General features: G+C 47.5%; 2 protein-coding genes across 2 annotated transcripts; one reads left to right on the top strand and one right to left on the bottom strand.

Moving 5' to 3' along the window:
- The first annotated feature begins 29 nt into the window (after positions 1-29).
- On the top strand, positions 30-12,150 carry LOC309327746 (protein tipD-like). The gene is made up of 11 exons (XM_081837198.1): positions 30-48; positions 528-673; positions 2,747-2,831; positions 4,036-4,171; positions 6,110-6,299; positions 6,789-6,897; positions 8,678-8,709; positions 8,897-8,996; positions 9,848-9,913; positions 10,171-10,263; positions 11,187-12,150. The coding sequence occupies exons 2-11, from the start codon at positions 546-548 to the stop codon at positions 11,307-11,309; spliced, it is 1,062 nt and encodes a 353-aa protein (XP_081693324.1). The 5' UTR covers positions 30-48; positions 528-545; the 3' UTR covers positions 11,310-12,150.
- A 338-nt stretch (positions 12,151-12,488) lies between these two features.
- On the bottom strand, positions 12,489-20,332 carry LOC309327745 (ADP-ribosylhydrolase ARH1-like). Its single transcript, XM_081837197.1, has 8 exons — positions 19,947-20,332; positions 18,045-18,274; positions 17,273-17,371; positions 16,337-16,442; positions 16,138-16,217; positions 14,966-15,149; positions 13,819-14,033; positions 12,489-13,183 (listed from the first exon to the last, which is right to left on the bottom strand). Exons 1-8 carry the CDS (start codon positions 19,955-19,957, stop codon positions 13,020-13,022), a joined length of 1,089 nt encoding a protein of 362 aa, XP_081693323.1. The 5' UTR covers positions 19,958-20,332; the 3' UTR covers positions 12,489-13,019.
- Positions 20,333-21,027: the final 695 nt, after the last annotated feature.

The raw sequence follows: 21,027 nt of genomic DNA, 5'->3' as shown, positions 1-21,027 counted from the left end.
GTTGCTAGGAGCCGCTGCAGAACCCGAGAGAGAGGAAGAGAGAGGCTGGTGCCGGGATGAGGGGCAGCTGGGTTGGGGGGCAGCTGGGAACCTGGGGCATGAGGACGATGGGGCGGGGGGTAATCTGCATAGCGGGAGAATGGCTGGTGGGGATGGAGGGCCTGCAGAAGGCGGACAGGCAGTGGGAGAGATGCGGGGAAAGGATGAACGACAGAGGGGCGGCAGGGAATGCTAAGGAGGGAGGAAGCTGCCTTGCACTTTGTCAGGCTATATGTCCATCTAGCCCAGCATTGTCAACTCTGACTGGCAGTGCCTCTCCAGATTCTCAGGCAAAGGCCTCTCTCGTCGCCAGCAACCAGTCTTCTTAAAACTGGCGAGGCCAGGGATTGAACCGGGGTCTTTCTGCACACCAAAGCACTGAGCTTTGCTCCTCAGAATGTTGGAAAGGGGTCCAGAAGACTGGAATCTCAAAAACAAAACAACCCCTCCCAAGTGTCTCTAACAGAGTATCTTTCCTCCCCTTAAAGACCCACACCCCCTGGGCAATGCAGCCTACACGCCGGGGCCGCCTGTCCATAGCAGGACCAAGCGTTCTTAACCCCACCACCAACCCTCAAGACAACCTCACAAGCAGCCCCTCCATCTCCGGGGATCTCCGGCTGCTCCATACAATGTAGGTAACCAGGGGGGCAATGGGTGTGAATTAGGGGTGGAGGGGAATTCAATTCGCATCGAAGGCAGAGTCTATCAAACCCGCACCTTCTGAAATAATACGGAAACTGAAAGATAGCCTTCGAAATTCAGTTATCCTGATTTGGCAAATACTGTTTGCCAAAATCCACACATTAGATTAAAGTGTGCATAAAAATGAGTCTATTGGTGAAAACAACATTGAAATGAATTCTGTTAGGATAATTTGGTTGCAAAAAATGTGCACAGTAGTCAAATCTGCAGGGGGAAAATGGGTTTATTAAGAGAAATTTGCACTAAAATGCTGAAGAATTTTCCTGAGGAGAACCCCAGCAGAGATTTAAAATCACAAAATATGCAGCAAGGTCAAGCTGTTTGACCTTTAAAACATGCCATTGTTAGTTCCAAAATTTCCCTCTTCTCTTAGAAGAGAAAAAAGACCACACGTTTGATAAATTAAAAATTGTTTACTTACAAACTCTCTAAAGGTCAGATTCATGTGCTTTTCTATACAGCATTCAGCTGCACAGGCAGTAAAACCTGCCTTAGTCATAGTAGTGAAAGTTCTTAAATTATTGGTATAGTTACTCAAGAGAAGCTTATTAGAGCTATGCGCCTAAGCTGGAACAACCAGCTTAGCCTCTTCACAAACCAAGTTCATCAGGTGGATTGGAAGGGAATAAAGGCTTGATTACAGAGTCCTTCCCAAGGCAAGGTGAGCTAAGCCTGGCAGGACAGCTTGCTTTGTGGTTTTAACCCCTTCGTGCATTAATTAGACTTAAGTATGTTGGTTATCTTACAAAATTGGCAGGCCTTTTCCTCCCTAGATGCTATGTACCCCTCTCACCTCAAAACTCACCCAGACCACCTGCATTTTTCAAAATGCTGGTGATGGTGATTACATTTACAGCCTTTCATGGCTGAGGTCTGGGATATCTCTTAAGGACTGCCTTCTTCCCGCAAATGAACCTGCCCACACTTCTAGTGTTGATTCCAGTTTTTGGAGGCCTCTTAGAAAAGGCATTCTCTCTGAGTCCGTCTCAGGAGATGCCAACATGGTGCCCTCCAGATGTGGTAGACCTACAACTCCCTATCAGTCCCAGGCAGAGCGGCCAAGAGCTAGGGATGATGGGAGTTGTAGTCCCACAACATCTGGAACACATGGCATTGGCTATCCCTGGTTCACCTGCTCACTGAAACACTCCAGTGGGCTCTTGTCAGGGTGCCCTCTGCTGGGGTGTGAGCTATCTCCAGAAGCCCAGCCATGCTGGCCTCCAATGATGGATTTGCTTTCACCATCTCCCACCGCAATCAGAAGCGAGATTGTTGGTGACATGCGACAGCCTTCTCTTCTGCGGCATCTAGAGTTGCACACATACTGTGCATTTAAAGCCTATATAAATCACATTCCTCCCACCCCATCCAAAGAATTATGGGAACTGTAGTTTGTTAAGCATGTAGGGAATTATATTTCTGTGGCGGCAAATTACACTGCCCATAAATATTGAGGGTGGGTGAAGTGCGCTTTAAATATATACAGTGTGTATGCAGCCTAGCCTGTGGAGCTTCCTTCCCTTGGATAATTGTATTAAAAAATAAAAAAATCTGTGGGCTTTTTATAAGCTGTCAAACCCTGATGTCTTCGTCAGTCCTTTGCCTTGATCAAGTAGCCTTCATCTGTTTTATTTTACGGGGTGGCTTTCAGCTGCACTGTGACTGCGTCATTTGATCTTGTTTTATTGTGGATCGTATGCTTTCATTATTTATAACTTCATTTGTTATACCTGAAGGCCAATAGGTGAAAAATAAAGGCCTATAGCAGCCTTCTCCATCCTGGTGCCCTCTAATTATTTTAGACTACAATTCCTATCAACTGAAGTGAGTTGTATGTCAAAGTCTCCAGAGGGCATTCAGGTTGGCCTATGGGCCTATACGAAGACCTATAGTTTTTTTGTTTTTTGTTTAAAAGACAGCCTAGAAATTCTAGTGCAAAAATGACTAACAGACTAAATAAATAAATACAAATCATCTGGGCATATATTCCCTTCCTCAACAGAGATTGTGGAGATCAGCTTCTTTGCTGCCAGTTCAATAATGAAGGGACACGGGTTGCAGCAGGAATACGCACTGGTACCATTAAGGTCAGTCTCATGGGTTATTACAGTCCAGACAAAATATTGACGACGGCTGGATTTGGCCCTTGAGCTGCTGACTCACCAACTTTGATCTATATTATGAGCTGCACCCGTTCTGTTTCCACTGCAAAAGACCGTGCTCCATGAAGATGTCCATCTCATAAGCTGGGTTGGCTTTTGTCCCATTCTCTAAAGCAGGCTTCCTCAACCTTGGGCCTCCAGATGTTTTTGGCCTACAACTCCCATGATCCCTAGCTAGCAGGACCAGTGGCCAGGAATGATGGGAACTGTAGTCTCAAAACATCTGGAGGCCCAAGGTTGAGGAAGCCTGCTCTAAAGGATGCAGAGCTGGTTCCAGGATTGGAGGGCCTTCGGACATGGCACCCTAAACTGGACATCCTCTCACACACAAACACAATCTAGAAGAGTCAGGACATGCAAAATGTGAATTCTCTTAGGCTACATTTGATCTTCTTGAATAATCTTTGCAAAGTGGGGAGCCAAGTGCTCTCTGCTCATCTTGGGATCTTGCAGGTGCCCTGAAGGCAGGTGATCTGAAGGCAGCCCTGATGTGCTAGTCCACTCCCTGGGGTTCATACTCTGGGCTGAGCTCTACACAAATGGTGTATCGCAGCACATGCTGTGCAGAGATCTTGGAGTGCCATCTTCTGAAGACTCCGATTTTTGTTCCATGAGAATAGTTATTTTTAATGTGTGGTACACATAGAGATGAATGGGAACGCGGGTGGCGCTGTGGGTTCAACCACAGAGCCTAGGACTTGCTGATCAAAAGGTTGCCGGTTCGAATCCCCGCGACGGGGTGAGCTCCCGTTGCTCGGTACTTGCTCCTGCCAACCTAGCAGTTCGAAAGCACGTCAAAGTGCAAGTAGATAAATAGGTACCACTCCGGCGGGAAGGTAAACGGCGTTTCCGTGTGCTGCTCTGGTTTGCCAGAAGCGGCTTAGTCATGCTGGCCACATGACCTGGAAGCTGTATGCCATCTCCCTCGGCCAATAAAGCAAGATGAGCGTCGCAACCCCAGAGTCGTCCATGACTGGACCTAATGATCAGGGGTCCCTTTACCTTTACACATAGAGATGGGGAGGCAAATTAATTAGATTTACATGATCTTTTGCATGGTGTGTTCATGTGTTGTGTTCTGCCCACCTCTTTGCGTTCCTGACAGCCTCTTTCCCCTCCTCTGATTAAGGTTTTATCTGTCCATGATGGGTCACTTCATCAAGTTCTTGCTGACAGCGAGACTGTAGCCCTTGGGTTACCTGTCACCTCCCTGCACTTTATGCCTCGTGGGCCTGCTCACAACGGGGATGTCTTGCTTGCCACCTGTGAGTAACACCTTTCCTTTGACCTTTGACCAGAGACGAGGCAACCCTGGACTTCAGCCTTAATGACACCCAGGACCAGGTGCATGACACATGTGCTATTGAACTGATGGCAGACAGTGACTGTCAGAGTGGTGTCAAATTCAAGATGTGTATCCAACGACAATTGCCATAGACAACCAATACAGCCACATTTGACTTCAGATGTCAAAAAAAAAAAGAGAGGGCTCCGGTAAAAAGGATTTTTTAAAAAAACCTTTTTTATTAAGTTTTACATTGCAAATTTTAATTTAAACATCAACATCAACATTTAGGATTCCCTGAATCCTTTGACTCTCCTCCACCCTTTCATCGTTTCCATTATCGGTAAAAAGGATTTTTAAAAGAAAAGTCAAGAAGAAAATATCTCTTCTTAAAGTTTGTGAGTTATTCACTGGCCACTCTGGGAAACAGGATACAGTCAAACCTCACTTCTCGAATAGCTCCGTTTTGGAACGTTTCAGGTCCCAAACACTGAAAACCCAGAAGTAAGTGTTCTGGTTTTCAAAGTTTTTTGGGAGCTGAGTGTCTGATGATGCAGTTTCAGCTTGAGTGCAGGAATCTCCTGCAACCAATCAGAAGCCGCTCCTCGGTTGTCAAACATTTTGGAAGCTGAACGGATTATGGAACGGATTACGTTCGACAGCCAAGGTTTGTCTCTACAGTAGTACCTCGGGTTACAAACATAATTTGTTCTGGAGGTCTGTTCTTAACCTGAAACCGTTCTTCACCTGAGGCGTGCTTTCGCTAATGCGGCCTCCTGCTGCCACCGCACTGCCGCCATGCAATTTCCGTTCTCATTTTGGGGCAAAGTTCGCAACCCTAGGTAACTACTTCCAGGTTAGTGGAGTTTGTAGCCCAAAGTGTTTGTAACCTGAGGTACCACTGTACTAGATAATAAAGGCCTTTGGTCATATCCAGCAGTGCTGTTCTTATGTCAGCATTATGTGCAGCGCAAATAATGGGTGTAGAAATGGGTACAGAATATTTTCTCTCTCTTTTAAAGACAATATTCTAGCCCCTGTGGTGAAAGTGTGTGGGAAATGACTTGTCAAAAACTCCAAAGAGGTGTCAAATAACATTCCCAATGGTTGGAATTGGAACATCAGTGTTTTTGTTTCTCTCACAACTAGCAAAATATTGATTAACGATTAAAGTAGCAAAATAAGGAAAATAAATTATACAAAACTGATACAGGTCTCAAAATCCAGGTTTTCCTGCTGCAGATTCTTTCATGTTTAGTTATTTTTAAGGTGTGGTACACATAGAGATGGGAAAGTAATTTGATTCAGTTTACATTTACCTAATTCATGCTTTCTGAATCCATCCTTCACAATTTGTACCTCTCCAAATTTTGTAGCATAGTGCTCTAGCTAAATAATGTGCCCCAAAATGCATATGCTAGAGTAAAATGGGCATAAAGGAACATACAAAAGTGCACTATATTATGGAAAACTGATTTGTAAACATTTGCACATTAGGCAAAATTACATACAAAAATGTGTAGGAGAAATTTGAGCTAAAATAATGATGAATTTCCATGATGATTTAAAAAAATTAATAAATCACAAAATGCTGTGAAAATGTGGGCAACCAAACTCAAGGTTGTAAGAATGAAAAACAGAGAGAAACCAAAATGCACTGATTCACCTATCCATAAGTACACACGACCTTGAATACTATTAAACCCTCTTGTCACATATAGTATTTCCATCTGGGTTTTCTCCAAAATCTGGCAGCTTCCTCAATGGTGAATGTGGATTTCTGCAAGCTGATTCAAGTCAGAAAAATGTGTTCAGAATTCCGTTCTGTTCCTGCCTATGCCCCATGAAAATATTTGTCTCAGAAGCCTACCTTTCATATCGTAATAAGTCCTTTAGCCACTCACTCTCTCTGTCACAGATTCCGGTGGGAAAGTGAAACTGTGGCATGTTCCCTCCCGTACCTGCGTGAGAACCATAACGGAGGACCGCCAGACAATGATCGCCTCTTTCAACCCTTCTGGCTCCAAGTTCATCACAGGGGGAGCAGGACCCGGGATTTACATGTATGATGCTCAGACCTGGGCGAAAATCCAGACTTTTAGCCCAAGGTATGCTGGACGTGGGTGGCACTGTGGGTTAAACCACAGAGCCTAGGACTTGCCGATCAGAAGGTCGGCGGTTCAAATCCCCGCAACAGGGTGAGCTCCCGTTGCTTGGTCCCTGCTCCTGCCAACCTAGCAGTTCGAAAGCACGTCAAAGTGCAAGCAGATAAATAGGTACCGCTCCAGTGGGAAGGTAAACGGCGTTTCCATGCACTGCTCTGGTTCGCCAGAAGCGACTTAGTCATGTTGGCCACATGACCTGGAAGCTGTATGCCATCTCCCTCGGCCAATAAAGCAAGATGAGCGCCGCAACCCCAGAGTTGGTCACGACTGGACCTAATGGTCAGGGATCCCTTTACCTTTACCTTTATGCTGGTAGTAGGACACCGGGCAGTACTAATAGGGGGAATAGTACATGCAGTGCACTGGATTTAGTAGGGTGTGTGTTTTGGCTGGCTTTTGGTTTCCTTAGCAGCAACTCTTTTCTTCCTCCAGCTATTCCCCCACTGTGATGGATGGGCACATGTCCCGGGTCTATGCCCTGACCTTCTTCCCGGATAACGATGAACGATTTATCTCTGGAGGATGGGATGACACAGTGCAGGTGATGGGGTCTGTGATGTGGGAAGTAGAAGGCTTGGGTGAGGCGAGGGGCAAAAATGAGTGTTGGTGGGGCTGAATTACTGGGAAATGTGCAATGTGAGTATACAGGTCCATCTCCAGAGGGGGTTGGGTCAAGTAATTGTTAAGGCCACAGGAAGCTCAAAGGCATCTTGGGAAAATTCTCTGCTTGCATTCTCTGCACGTACACCTCTTCCAGATTAGGGAGGCCCAAGTCTCCACCTCTAGCCCTGGCAAAAAAATCCTGAAACTGGCACCATATTTTAGGGCACACTCTCAATTTGTTGGGGGCACAGCTCCAAATTCCAGCAGGATGTTAGCATCTCCCAGAATCCTTTGCAATGTGCAGGAGTTCTGCAGCAAATCAATGGCTCCCAAGTCCTGACTGTTTTCTTTGAAGGCCAGTGTGAGATGGCCACCTCAGGCAGCAGGTGTTGCGGGGTTGGAAGGAAAATGTTTGGAGGACAGAGTTGTATTTGTCATTTGGTCTGCCCTGTGCCCTCTAAGCTAACTGGCTGTCCCATTACCGGTGTGATTCAACCACCAGTCCAGTCAATATCTGTACATGGAGGGGGCGTCATATTGTCCTTTTGCCTCAGGTGGCAGAATATCTTGGCTTGGCCATGCTGTAGGAAGGAAGTTTAGACGCCACTGGCCTTCCTCCCTTCCAGCGGAGGCTGGTCCATTAGGGGAAATGGGACACTCTCAAGCTCCCGTACTTTTCTGTGTATAGCACGCCCCCATGTATAAGACACCCCCTGTTTTGGGGGACTAAAAATACAGTGGTACCTCGGGTTACAGACTCCTCTAACCCAGAAATAGTACCTCGGGTTAAGAACTTTGGTTCAAGATGAGAACAGAAATCATGCAGCGGCAACGCGGCGGCAGCAGGAGGCCCCATTAGCTAAAGTGGTGCTTCAGGTTAAGAACAGTTTCAGGTTAAGAACAGACCTCCGGAATGAATTAAGTTCTTAACCAGTGGTACCACTGTACAGAAAATGGGGGAGGAGAGCTCAGAGTTGTTGAGCTTTACCGAAAACCACGCACCCATCTGACCTACGCTAACACTCGTGCAACAGCCTCCTAATATCTGTCCCCTCAGCGGCAGAAACAATCAACAACCAATTGACACCGCCCCTTGCCGAGGCCACCAATAACACACTGCTGCAGTGGCGTAGCGTGGGTTGTCAGCACCCGGGGCAAGGCAAGTGATTTGCGCCCCCTAACCCGTGGATTTGCCCTAACCCCAGAAGTTGCGCCCGGTGCGGCCGGCCCCCCCTGCACCCCCCACGCTACGCCACTGCATTGCTGACAATCTCCGGCTCGTGACATCAACCAATCCCACGTCCCCACTATGCACTATCCATGCATAAGACGACCCCCTATTTTAATCATATATATTTTTGTAAAAAAACATAGTCTTATACATGGAAAAGTACGGTAATTCTGCCCTTAGGCAGCGCCCCACCTGTCAGCCTTCCTGCTTACAGCCAGCCCATTGGGTGACCCTGCCTGTCAACTGCCTCCTCCTCAGTCTCTGTGCTCAGCAAGGAAGAGGAGGATGGAGCAAAGCAAACAATAGTTGGCTCTGCCTGACATTAGCTCTGGCGCCACCTACTGTTGGACTCCCTGTCTTTTGCCCTATCAACGGGCACCAGCAACCCCTGCTTCTCTGTCAGCTTAGGCAAAAGGGAAATGTTATCAGGCAGATGCTGGAGGGAGAACCCCACCTAACCTCAGTTCTCTGGCTTCTGTCCCCTCAGTTCTGGAGCATGCAGTCATCACATGCCTTACGGTACGCCTGCGCAGCCACCCCCTACTTCCCCCACTGCCCTTCCCCTTCTCAACCTCAATCTTCTCTCGCCCTCCCCACCCACCTTCCTGCTTTTTTTTTTTTTTTATCTCCTCAGCCTTTAATGATTCTTCCCCTCTCTTCTTGCTCTCGCCTCCTCCTCTGCACCCTTGCTCCACCTTTGCCACAGGCGCATCTCTGGGCCTCACGTCTGTGGTGATGCTGTCTCCATAGACAAAACCGGGACACATATCCTGACAGGCTCCTGGAGGAGGAACAACACCTTGCAGGTGAGAACTGGAGAAAGAGGTGCTTCAGAGGTGGCTATATTTTTCGCTGGTGGAGCGAGGAGGGTCCATGGCTCAGTGGCAGAGCATTCGCTTTGCATGCAGAAGGTCCCAGGTTCAATCCCCAGCCCCTCCAGGTACGGCTGCCAGTCACTGTTAAGCTAGATGGACCAATGGTCTGCTTTGGGATAAGGAGCTTCCTAAGCAGCTTGAAGGGGGGAAGATTGATTTATATTTAGGGCAAGTGAAGAAAGGATTAAATATTCTACCTCAGGGTTCTCTTTCCCCAAAACTCAGCCCCCTCAAGTTTGCTAATAATTAAAAACTAAGTCAAATCCCACAGGGCGTGTAAAGGTAAAGGTAAACCTGACCATTAGGTCCAATCATGGCCAACTCTGGGCTTGCAGCGCTCATTTCGCTTTATTGGCCGAGGGAGCTGGGGTACAGCTTCCGGGTCATGTGGCCAGCATGACTAAGCCGCATCTGGCAAACCAGAGCAGTGCATGGAAACGCCATTTACCTTCCCACCTATTTACCTACTTGCACTTTGATGTGCTTTCGAACGGCTAAGTTGGCAGGAGCAGGGACCGAGCAACAGGAGCTCACCCCATTGTGGGGATTCGAACCACCGACCTTCTGATCGGCAAGTCCTAGGCTCTGTGGTTTAACCCACAGCACCACCCGCGTCCCTACAGGGGGTGTAGTTTGACTTTAATTAGAGGTAGTGAGAGATACATTGCTAAAAATAAACAGTGCATGTGTAAATAATGTATGTGTCTTTTAAAAATGTCGATTATTATTATTTTTTTTAAAAAGGGGGGTTTAACACAAATACTACTTTTTACTTCAACCAGATTTGGGAAGCTGAAACTGGCTCCAAGATCATGGACATCCCAGAAGACTTCCGGGGCCACTCGCAGGTTGAAGACCCTTTTTTGACCCCATTCCTCCCAACCCTTCCTTTGGGCTAAGCATCTTGTGTGTTCTCCAGGCCTGGCTCCTCATCACCCAAAGAGATCTGGTCATAAAATGTACTAGATTCCTGAGAGGGTCTCCTTTCCCATCTTCTAGTGAGGTGCTAGTGAGATGCTAGTCCTTCCTGGCAGGGTGGGACTCAAAATGTTCCCCTTTCTTCATTCTGTCCTTCTGCCTGATTCTCTTCTTCCTCCTTCCCCAGATTTATACCTGCCACTTCCTTGGTGTTGACCATATTGTAGCTGGTGGGAGCCGGAATAACTTATGTCGGCTCATTGACAGGAGAATCCTCATGGTATGGTGGCTTAGCTGGAGTCGCTTGTGGGAAAAAGCTGTGGCTCGGGGGGGGGGAGCAGAGGCATTGTGTGGTGAAGCCCCAAGTTCATTACCCTCTGGCGTCTCAAGATCAAGGAAACTGGCATTGTGGGTGATGGGAAAGGTCTATGCCTGAGATCTTGGAGAGCTGCTGTTAATCAGAGAAGACAGTACCGGGTTAGATGGTCAAATGGTGTAGCCCCATCAAAGATGGTCCAGAAGTTCTTAAACTGTAGTCTGTGGACCAGTGGTGGTCCGCAAGCTCCATCCAGCTGATTTGCTGAGAGTTTCTGGAACAACCAAAAGTATCTGTATTTGGACCTGCTCTTGTTGTTTTTTCTGACATGGAAGTTGAGGCCCTTTTGATTGACCAGGGTTAATCAAACAGGTCAACAAGACACTGATTTAATGCCTGTGTTTTTTTTTATAATATAATCATCAATATAATGTTGATGATGTTGGCACTGAAGCAAGCAAAAATAAGTGTCCCACTGAGATTTTCAGGTGGTCTACTGAGGGTAAGGTTACCAGACTTTCCGGGGACAGTCCCCAGATTTACAAATCAGTCCCCATACAAAATCCATTGAAGTTGAAAAGTGTCCCTGGATTCATTGAAAAAAATCTGGTAACCTTTACCGAAGAGGCAGTGTTTTGAGAAGCGCCAATGGAGGGTACATTTCTGAATACAAGTTTGGGGACCTGCAAATTGTAAGCATTTGCCTGGCCTCTATTGGAAACAGGAGGCTGGTCTAGATGCTTCTATGTTCTCAGGTTGCATGACTCAGTGATAGCTGGTTTTAGAAAGGAGGTGGAAAGGGTTGGTGGGATGCAGGAAGAAGAAATCTAGGGGAGTACAGCCTTCTGCCTTCTCTGATGTGTTGTTTTCTCTTGCTTTGCTGCCAGAGCACAGGGGTACTGAATGACCTGCCTGGAGGTGTCTACAGTACTCATGTCAGCCCCCGTGGGGTCCTAGCTGCTACTTCCAACAATTATTTGTACCTTGCACAGACTCCACTGAGACCTTGAGCCCTCCCCTTTCAGACGGCTCAGCTTGAAACTTTCACTACAGAATTATGTCACCAGCACCTTCCCATCATGCTGTGCTTCAAATGATTGTTGAAACCTTCCCATCATGCTCTGCTGTTTAAGGACATGCTGACACGCCCAGCTATCCTCTGATAATTATCCTCTGATAATTCTCTGCTCTTGTGGACAAAATCATGGTCTGCCACTGGAGACTGGATGTGGCCATCCCAGCATACTCTGCTTGCATCAGCAGCTTCTCATCATGCTCTTCTGCTGGTGATGAATGCCCACCATGCTTGTAATCATCTCATCATGCTTTGCTTCTATGGATGCTTTCCTGGTTTGATCCAATGCCAAGCTCACCATGACTACGTCAGCAGTGGACCATGTACTAGCAACCAGTCCTTGCTCCTAGGGAATTATGACCAACCTCATCATTTCCCAAGACTGCAGTTACTTTCCCATCATCCTCTGCAGCAGCTGTGACTAATCCCATCATCCTCTGCTGCTGAGGGCCTGTGGTCTCATTGACTGCTGCTGTCATGCAGTTCATGGGTTTGTTCCCAGAACTCTCTGGGGCTTGAAACATTTCCCATAATCCTGTATTGTAAAGAATCATGACAACCGAACAAAAGAAGCCAATCACTCTTTGGGACCATAACCACCTTCCCAACAGATGCAGAGATGGGTAGCCCTTCGTGTTTCTGCATTGATTTGACATCCCTGCTCAGGGGTTAAAAATGAAAGTACATTTCTCTCTCTCTCTCTCTTTTCCCCACATCCCAGTTTGGCTACCCTAAAACACTGCCTTGGTGCCAAATTAAACCATCATGGCTGGGTCTCTGTGTGTGTCCAGGACTCCTGGGTTCTTTGGGAGAAGAATGGGATCTAGGCCATACAGTTGTGGGGTAGATGGGGGTTAAGACTGCTGAGTTCTCTGAAAGAGTCAAAGATTTCACCCACAAAATTATTTTCCCCAATGGTGTATGTGAAGATATAATAAAGAAGATAGTGCCTCTGGGCATGTGCAGAGTGCATTTCCCTCACCACTTACTAAAAACAGCTCTCCACCATAGCTTTGGGATCGCATGGAAGATCTCCCAGGCCACAGGAGGTTCCTTAGAGGATCTTAGAAATCCAGTGGCTGAAATTTTCCTCCCACAAAACGCAAGGCAGAACTGCAAACACAGCCTCAGTTTATTCTGTGAAGAACAGTTTTCAGCTTGTTGCGGCTCATGTTCAGGGCCTCTCTCAGGGGCCTGGGATGCTGGAGCAGAAATTAGATTCAGTTCACATTTAAAGACGAAGTTAACAAATTTGCCCTTTCCAAAACAATATGCAAATTGAAAGCCAGCCATCCTTGGACATTGGTGCTTCTCCAAATTTTGCAATGCAGTTTTCCAACCAAGTAACATGTATGCACAAGAATGCATATATTAGGGCAAAGTGTACATACAAATGCAGGTGTTAGTGAAAAGCAACATTACAATAAGGGAAATTGCTTTGCAGAAAAAAATGTGTCTATTGGGGGAAATTACCTGTATCAAGTGAAATTCTCACTAAAACGCTGATTAATTTTCACAAGGACTGTGCCATGCACAGATCATAAATTGGTGTGGAAATGTGAAGACCTGAAATTATGATTGAGAAGAAACCAAAATCAACAGATTAGAGTCCATCCTTTGATGCTAGAGACAGCAGAAAGGTCTTTCAAACAGGAGCCTGTTCCCAGGCAAGGTGATAGAGGGCATCAGCTGCAGCCACCATCCTGTCTCGGTATTCAAGCGCTATGTGGTTATCTTCTGGGACCCCTCTGAAACCGTGAGCCAGAGCCCAGCAGCAGGCAGCAATCACCCCTGTAGAGTCACTATCCCCTGTGGGTGAGCAGGAAAACACACACACACACACCGAGAAAACAAGTTTGGTTAGAGCCTGGTGTTTATAACACCAAGGTTGCAGGTTTGATCCCCATTTGGGACAGCTGCACATTCCTGCATTGCAGGGGGGTTGGGCTAGATGATCCTCAGGGTCCCTTCCAACTCTACAGTTCTATGAAATGCAGCCAGCTTTAGGGTGGGCCAGAGACGCGGGTGGCGCTGTGGTCTAAACCACAGAGCCTAGGGCTTGCCAACCAGAAGGTCGGCGGTTTGAATCCCTGCGACAGAATGAGCTCCCATTGCTCGGTCCCTGCTCCTGCCCACCTAGCAGTTCAAAAGCATGTCAAACTGCAAGTAGATAAATAGGTACCACTCCGGCGGGAAGGTAAACGGCGTTTCTATGAGCTGCTCTGGTTCGCCAGAAGCGGCTTAGTCATTCTGGCCACATGACCCGGAAGCTGTCTGCGGACAAACGCCGGCTCCCCCAGCCTACAGAGCGAGATGAGCACGCAGCCCCAAAGTCATCCACGACTGGACCTAACGGTCAGGGGTACCTTTACCTTTACCTTTACTTTTAGGGAGGGCCACTTTTACAGTGGGGGACGGGCAGGATTTGCCTCCTTTTGACTCACCCCCATGGAACATGGAACGGCTACAGAGCTCCTCCCAGTTCTCCCCTGCGCCCAGCAAGGCATCGTATGCAATCATGGGGGCATCGTGGCCGCTCCGTCCGGCCCACCCGTCCAGGCTGAAGGTTTTGTAGATGATGTCACGCTCAGCAGGACTATAGGCAGCAGGAAACAGACAAGGGCCCTGACCCGAAGCCAGGCCCCGCTCAGAGAGGTACCTAAATGGTTAGAGAGCAAAAGCGAAAAAGCCAAGAATCCAAGACCACCTTGAGAGCCAATGAGGGCACAATGTACAGTGAAATAAACAGAGTGACCTCTGCACCACAATGACTCTCTTTACTCTGACCTACCTGATAAACATTACTATTAGGACCAAGATATTGTTTTGCCTTCACAGTGAGGTTTCCCCCCCTGAATTCAGCTTTGAATTTTGCTGTTTGCTTGTTTTAAAAATCAAACTCAATCTTAAGTTCTGTTTGGAAGTAATGTTGAATTGTTGTCTTGTCAAAATCTCCCCCTTCAAATTTTGTTAAAAGCTCCTTTTGCCAATTGGGTACATAAAGAGAGTAGGAACATGGTAGGGCATGTGTGTGTTAAAATTATAATAGACAATCAAATTTTGACAAGGAGATTTAAGTTTTTCCTCCAAGATAGCATTTGCTGTGTTGCCTCCAACTTACTCAGAGTTGACCCACTGAAATTACTGGACTGAAACTAGTCAGGTCTATTGATTTCAATGGGTCTACTTTGATTATGACTTTGTTGGATACAACCGATTATCTTCCCCCGCCCCACCCCCCACCCTCCAAACCATTTTATATTCACAAAGCTGTGAGGTAGGCTAGGCTTAGGTAGTTGCTGGCCCAATTCACTCAGAGGTTGCTGGCTGAGCAGGGATTTGAACCCAGGTCTCCTTGATTCTAATCCAGCACTCTAACCTTACATTGCACCAGCTCTCCATTCACCACAGAATCTGGCTGTTCATTTATTCATTTTACAAAAGCAAGTTTCTAGACATCCTGATAAAAGGTGCACACTGGAAAAAAGAGGGGAAAGCTTTCAAATGCATTATCCTAAAAAATAAAATAGCAACACCCTCCAGTTACTCAGGTCCCCCTTTGCCGTACCAGAGCACACCCAAAGGACTTACCACTCCCATTTATCCTGGAAGTAAGCCCAGGCCCCCACATTGGAGTCACTCTCAGCTGCAGCAGTCTGAATGTACTCTAAAGCAAGGGGCAGGGTCCTGAGCAATCCAGCTCCCCAGCGCTCAAGGGGGAGGCCCTGCACTGCATAAGAAGTGAACAGAGCAGAGGCCAGAGCTCCCAGGTAGCCTACAACAGAGGAAGAGGATAGGTGGAAGTCAGGATCCCTCAAGGAATTTTATCCTCACTGCAACTCCAAGAAGTATATTAGGCTGAGCTATAGAGACTTGCCCAAGGCAAGTAGACTTTATGGCTTAGCAGGGAGCTCAACTTTTAAAAAGTACTGACTGGTTCAATACAAATATGCCTTCTTTCATCCCTGACGGGGGAAATATTTCTACATCCCACCCCCCACCCCCCGTTTAGTTCAGTTTAAAGGTAAAGCGGGCTTTGAAGAGGGCCTATTGCACAGCACCTGTGACATCACCATCCCACAATTTCCCCCAGAGCAGTTTGGCAACAGTTTTGAAAATGTTTGCCAATTATTTGATAAGGTGAGAGGTACAGTTTTTAAATGTACATATACATACACTTAGAGAAGCTACTTTAATTTTTGAAAAACTGCCATCCTGCAGTGTTAAGGGAAAGGCAAGGCATTTTTGCTTGCTAGCTGGTGGTGTGTTATCTGGTAGTACATAAAGTGCAAAAAAAAGTGAAGGACCCAGGATGACCTGTGTTAAAACGTCACATGCAGCAGAATGAAATGGTAGAATTGACGATATAGATTCAGAATGCAAATGGGGGGGGGGAGCACTTTCTGAATGCTCCTCTGTATTAAAAACTCCTTGCAAACAGATCATGGATAACCATACTCTGGCTCTTCGCTTACTGTACTAGGCTTCAATTTTCAGGGAAATTTCAATGCAAGGGATGTTCAAACAGAGGATCTTCCACCTGCAGCCTGAAGTCCTTATTCTACCACCTCAGGGTTTTGTCCATCTGTATGGGTAGACTTGCAGCCCTAAGACCCACACTGACCACTACTCCAAACACCCACACAGCCACAGCTTTCAAGTCATGGAGAAAGCCCTCCCACCCTCTCAGCATTGTCCGTTTTAAGTACCATTGCCAGGAAAGGCGCCCTGACACAGGATGACTACCACACATAATCAGTTACCTGTGGGGTGGTGGTGTGTCATTCTTCCACTTTCTATGCTGACTTGGATCAAAGTGCTCAGGTCTGAAGGGCGAGGATACCTGGGAGAGATGGTGGCTGGGGGTCATGCTGGAGTCCGACTTTGGCCTTCAGCTTTTCCACTTTGCCCCAGCTTTGTCCTTTCTTACGTGTGTCCCCCCACCACAGCACACCACGTTACCTGAGCCCAATGCACATGGATCTCATGGCGGCACCACAACCTGTGGCACCGGGGTTGAAGGGAATGCGATATCCATTTGGCTCCCCTGGACGCAATTGAGATGTTCCTGCAGGCAGGAGGAAACGAGAGACATGCGAAGATATGTATGGGCCAAACTGCTTGTGCTCTTGAGCCGTATGGAGGCAGCCCTGGGCATTTTGTTTATTTCACAGAATACAACTGCAGAGGCTGCCGTCTGAAGTGGAAGAAACATATAGGGTGGAAAGAAAATAGACCTCCTGACCTCACTCTGCGGTTTTTCCTAAAAACGGCCTTCTGTCCTAAGCTCCTCTCTCCTTCCCTTTTCCCCCTTTTGTAGTTTTTCTGCAAAATATCACTACTGTTCAATCTGCTTTCCCCCCACAGAGGGTTAGTGCCCTGGAAACTCACAGGAGGTTCAGCCGCAGGGAATGACAAGTGAAGCCAACTAATTTGAGTTTTGCCCCAATCCTCTTTCCTGTTGAATACAGTGGACGCCCGGGTTCCGAACATGATCCGTGTGGGATGCACATTCGCAACCCGCAGCGGCGCGTCTGCGCACACGTGGGTTGCGATTTGGGGCTTCTGCGCATGGCATGCACAACCGCCAAAACCCGGAAGTAACCCATTCCGGTACTTCCGGGTTTCGGCAGGTCCGTAACCCGAAAAAATGCAACCTGAAGCATCTGTAACCAGAGGTATGACTGCACTACAAGAACAACACTGACAGTGTTTTCACAAGACCACCTTAAGGCACAGTGAAGGTCCCCCCCCCCCACACTTCAAAGCTCTTTGCACATCAGCACCACTTCCTTAGTGTCAGATTAGTTTCCGTCTATGTACGGAGCAGGGATGTATTTGTTTTCAAAGAGAATTATATTGCTGTAACTTGCACAGAGGAGTGCCGTCGTAAGTTACCCAGAATGCTCGTGGGCCCAGGCTTCCTCCCTTCCATGTCGTTCATGGCTTCAACATAGCGTTTGGCCAGCTCCTGGAACAGCGGCTCCCCTTCCTTCCCTGGATAGAGGAAACACAGAGAAGAGCTCTGCATTAATTTTTAAAAAATCTCCTCTGCATTCCCACATCCACCACACCCCATGTGAAAATCTCAGGTTGGTTCATTTTGTGAACTGCTCTGAGATCTACAGATGAAGGATGGTGTTATGTAGTGAAGTTTCACCCTGGGCCAGCAGGGGGATACTGTAGATAGTTTTCACTCAGGTCTGTAGATAGTTTTCACTCAGGTCCACGTCAGTTATTTTAGGCGGGAAACTCTGGGTTGTTGTTGCTACAATGTTGACAGCCGGCTGCCTATAAAAGCAGGCCGGCTGAGCTGTTTGCCAGCTTACAAAATAAAGAGCTGCTTTGGAAAAATCGCTGTGTCGTCTGCTATGTCAACCCACAGCTTAACAGATGGTATACAGATTTTAACAACAACAGCAACAATAACAATAACAGGACTTCTTGCCCATTGCTGATTGGAGAGCTGCCACCATTGCTGCGAACAAGTGAACCTATGGACATAGGAGACCCAAGAGATGACACTTTGCTGAGGAGAACCCCCTCAGTCATACCTCAAGTAGGCCCTATGTAGGCCGAGCTCTGCTGTAAGTGAAAAATGCTATTCATCAGGGAACAAGGACCTGCTGAGAAAAGGCTGTAAGGCTACCCAGCCTTTCCTGCTACTCACCTGTGGCCAGAGCCTCGGCCGTCGCCAGGTGCAGAACAGTGTCGTCGCTGACAGGCCAGTCAGGGAGGGCTGCCCGAATCTTGCTGAGGCCCCCCAGTTCCTGGAGCTCCTGGTGGATCTGCGGCCCTGAGGTGCAGTATTCCCAGCGCTGGTTGCGATAGCCGAGGGCATCTCCTGCGCCAGAGAGCACCATTGCCGCACGGTAGGCTTCTTTGGGGGGAGCCTGGGGGCTGCCGTGGGAACGTGCATAGACAGGTATGTGTATACTTTATATATCCAAACAGCAACAACCAAATAGTCTCCTGACAAAATCTGAATTCTTCAACCTGTATTAACTGAGTAGCATTTCTTGTTTTGCACAGTTCATGCTGCTTATATACGCAGGGGAGGGATATGCACTAAGCCATAACCAAGCAACCAACCCCTGAAGGGTCAATCAATAGTTGCCACTAGTGACATTAGGCACAATTGCTATTTCCACAACATCAGTATGACATTTGCGCTGGGTGGGTAGCGGGGAGGCAGTGCAAAGATGCTGTAGGGATAACGTCTGCTATCGCATGCGCCCAAAAAGGAGGCTCGCCGTGCCTTGAAGACTAATGGGTTTGTGTGACATACATAAGCTTCAATAGACTAAAAGCCCATTACATCAGATGTATGACGTGTTGGCCTCATTGTGTAGCTGCAGATTTTGGGTAGGGAGGGAGAAACTGGAGCACAAAGGGGCTCAAAGTCACATAAAGCAAGTATGTGCCGTTTTTAGAATATTGAACATAGAATCTAACATGCGCTATGAAGAGGTTATGCATTTTGCCTTGGGGCAAATGCTAAGGCTACAATCTTCTGCATGCTTACACAGTGGGAAATGAATGGCATTTACTTGCAAATAAACATGCACAGGATTGCAAAGGTAGATGGCCAAAGTCTCCCTGAATGAGACCCATTCCTTGCTTTCCCTCACCGTCAGATGTCTTGTGGCCTTTTACAATTGTGCAGTACCAAGATGTCTTATCTTTTTATCTTAAATAGATGTCAGGAAAAGCACAAATTGGCCAACAATCTGTTATAAACTGTTCAAAACGAGCCTCACAAGCGACCCAACTACCTGGCAAGCTGTGTGCAATACGCGAGGCTTCAAAGTTTTTGCATGCGATCGCCACTCTCCCTCCACTGATACATGGATGTGGGCGTGGCCCATTTATCACAACAGCCTCGCGACGTAGGGCTAAGCTGGCTTCCTGACTGACACTCCAGCCGCCGCACTCCCGATCGACAAATTCCGCCTTTTGCCAGCACGTGACTCCATGGCTACCAGCTGACCCTAATGGACTAGGCATTGTGTGATGCACCTTTTATTCATTTCAGTCGAATGCATCGACGCAGCTACCTGCATTTTTGGACTCTTCTTGATGAGATTCTCCTGCATTACGGTAGCAAGCAAACTTAACTGCAAAACTTCATGTAAGGGAACGACATGTTAGTTTCAGGGACCTTTGAGTGGCGCGAATATTACGAGTTACAGATAGGTAGCCGTGTTGGTCTGCCATAGTCAAAACAAAATAAAAAGATTCCTTCCAGTAGCACCTTAAAGACCAACTAAGTTAGTTCTTGGTATGAGCTTTCGTGTGCATGCGTGTGCATGCACACGAAAGCTCATACCAAGAACTAACTTAGTTGGTCTTTAAGGTGCTACTGGAAGGAATCTTTTTATTTTGCGAATATTACGTTTATTACGCCCTGTCCCGTGCGCACGCATCCCCCACCCTCTTGTGCCATTACAGTATTGGGACAATAAGGCACTGTTGCAAAAAGCAAGCGGGGGTGGGGCGGAGGCGCGAGGTGGGCGTTGGGAAGGGGGCGGGCACGGTTATTGGTTTCCGAAGTGGGGGATCAGTTGCTTACAAGCCTTCCATGCTGGGGGCTGCTGAGCTTTTCTCGTCCCTTCCAGGCTGGTTCTTGCAAGAGGCCCCTGGCCGTCCCCTTCCCCCTCCAGCTGCTGCTGCCTCAGCGCTTTCCAAGCTAAGCGACACCCAGGTTGTACCCCAGCCAGAGTCCAGTGGGAGGCTCTTAAAGCGAAAGCCCCTCGGCGTGTATTTTCCGCGTGCCTCTCCTGGCGAAGGAGCGGGTGGGTCAGACTTGTGCCTTTAAGCAGGAGTTGCATTTCCCCAGAGCTTAATTCGTTTTTGTGTGGTTTTTTTTTCTCAGTGCACTGGGCTGTGTAATTGAAAAATACAAGAGCGCCTCTGACCATAAGCAGTGCTTTTTGCTGAGTACTAGCCAGGACTAGCGCACCATGGGAGTAGCCAGGATTGGGGGGGGGGCAGAACCTGAGATTTGTATTGATTTAGGGGGGCAGCTCCCCCTCTTGCCCCCGCCCATGTAGCGCACTTGGATAATGTGGGACTGACATAACGCTAGAACATATCAAATGAATTTGACCAGGTGTCCATGGAGTCCAAAACTTGGGTCATTTTCAATTGTCAGCCAGAACATACTCGAAAGCTCAAAAAAGCAGGATGCATAATACCGGGAGGTTGCTTTTGTGCTCCGGTCCTGATTGCAGATCCCGACCACTGTGAGAACAGGTCTGTGCTAGGTGGGCCACTGGGCTTGATGTAACAGAGCTATTTTTATGTTCTTAAATAACTTCTCTAATGTTGTTTTCCAAAAGGAGTAATGCATGCTGTCCGCATAGGTCATTGCCAGATTTATATGTGAAGATGAAGTGTTTATTCTATTTGAGTCAGCTCTTGATAGCTGAGCAGATCTAGAAACAACACGCACCCCCCCCCCCAAATCGTACCATTTTGGGGTTGGATTTAGTCACATCCCAGCAAATTCAGGGTACATAGTTACAGTGGATTGGGAGGTCTTGTGCAAGAAACCCACTTCTACAAAAGATTGGGCTTTATACCATAAGGAAGGCGAGTAAAGGTAAAGGGACCCCTGACCATTAGGTTCAGTCGTGACCGACTCGGAGGTT

Source organism: Podarcis erhardii (assembly GCF_964252035.2).
Source record: "Podarcis erhardii genome assembly, chromosome: 13".
Lineage (NCBI taxonomy): Eukaryota > Metazoa > Chordata > Lepidosauria > Squamata > Lacertidae > Podarcis > Podarcis erhardii.
Note: the sequence above shows the minus strand (reverse complement) of the source record. Positions and strands in the feature narration are given on the sequence as shown.

What these genes read in the sequence shown, in the direction of transcription:
- LOC309327745 (XM_081837197.1), bottom strand. An exon ending in TGGGCCCACGAGCATTCTGG is followed by an intron (nt 16,443 to 17,272) that starts GTAACTTACGAC and finishes TCCTGCCTGCAG; the next exon opens with GAACATCTCAATTGCGTCCA. An exon ending in TCCATGTGCATTGGGCTCAG is followed by an intron (nt 16,218 to 16,336) that starts GTAACGTGGTGT and finishes CATCTCTCCCAG; the next exon opens with GTATCCTCGCCCTTCAGACC.
- LOC309327746 (XM_081837198.1), top strand. Translation starts at nt 546, where the DNA reads ATGCAGCCTACACGCCGGGGCCGCCTGTCCATAGCAGGACCAAGCGTT. An exon ending in TACGCACTGGTACCATTAAG is followed by an intron (nt 2,832 to 4,035) that starts GTCAGTCTCATG and finishes CCTCTGATTAAG; the next exon opens with GTTTTATCTGTCCATGATGG. An exon ending in GATGGGATGACACAGTGCAG is followed by an intron (nt 6,898 to 8,677) that starts GTGATGGGGTCT and finishes CTGTCCCCTCAG; the next exon opens with TTCTGGAGCATGCAGTCATC.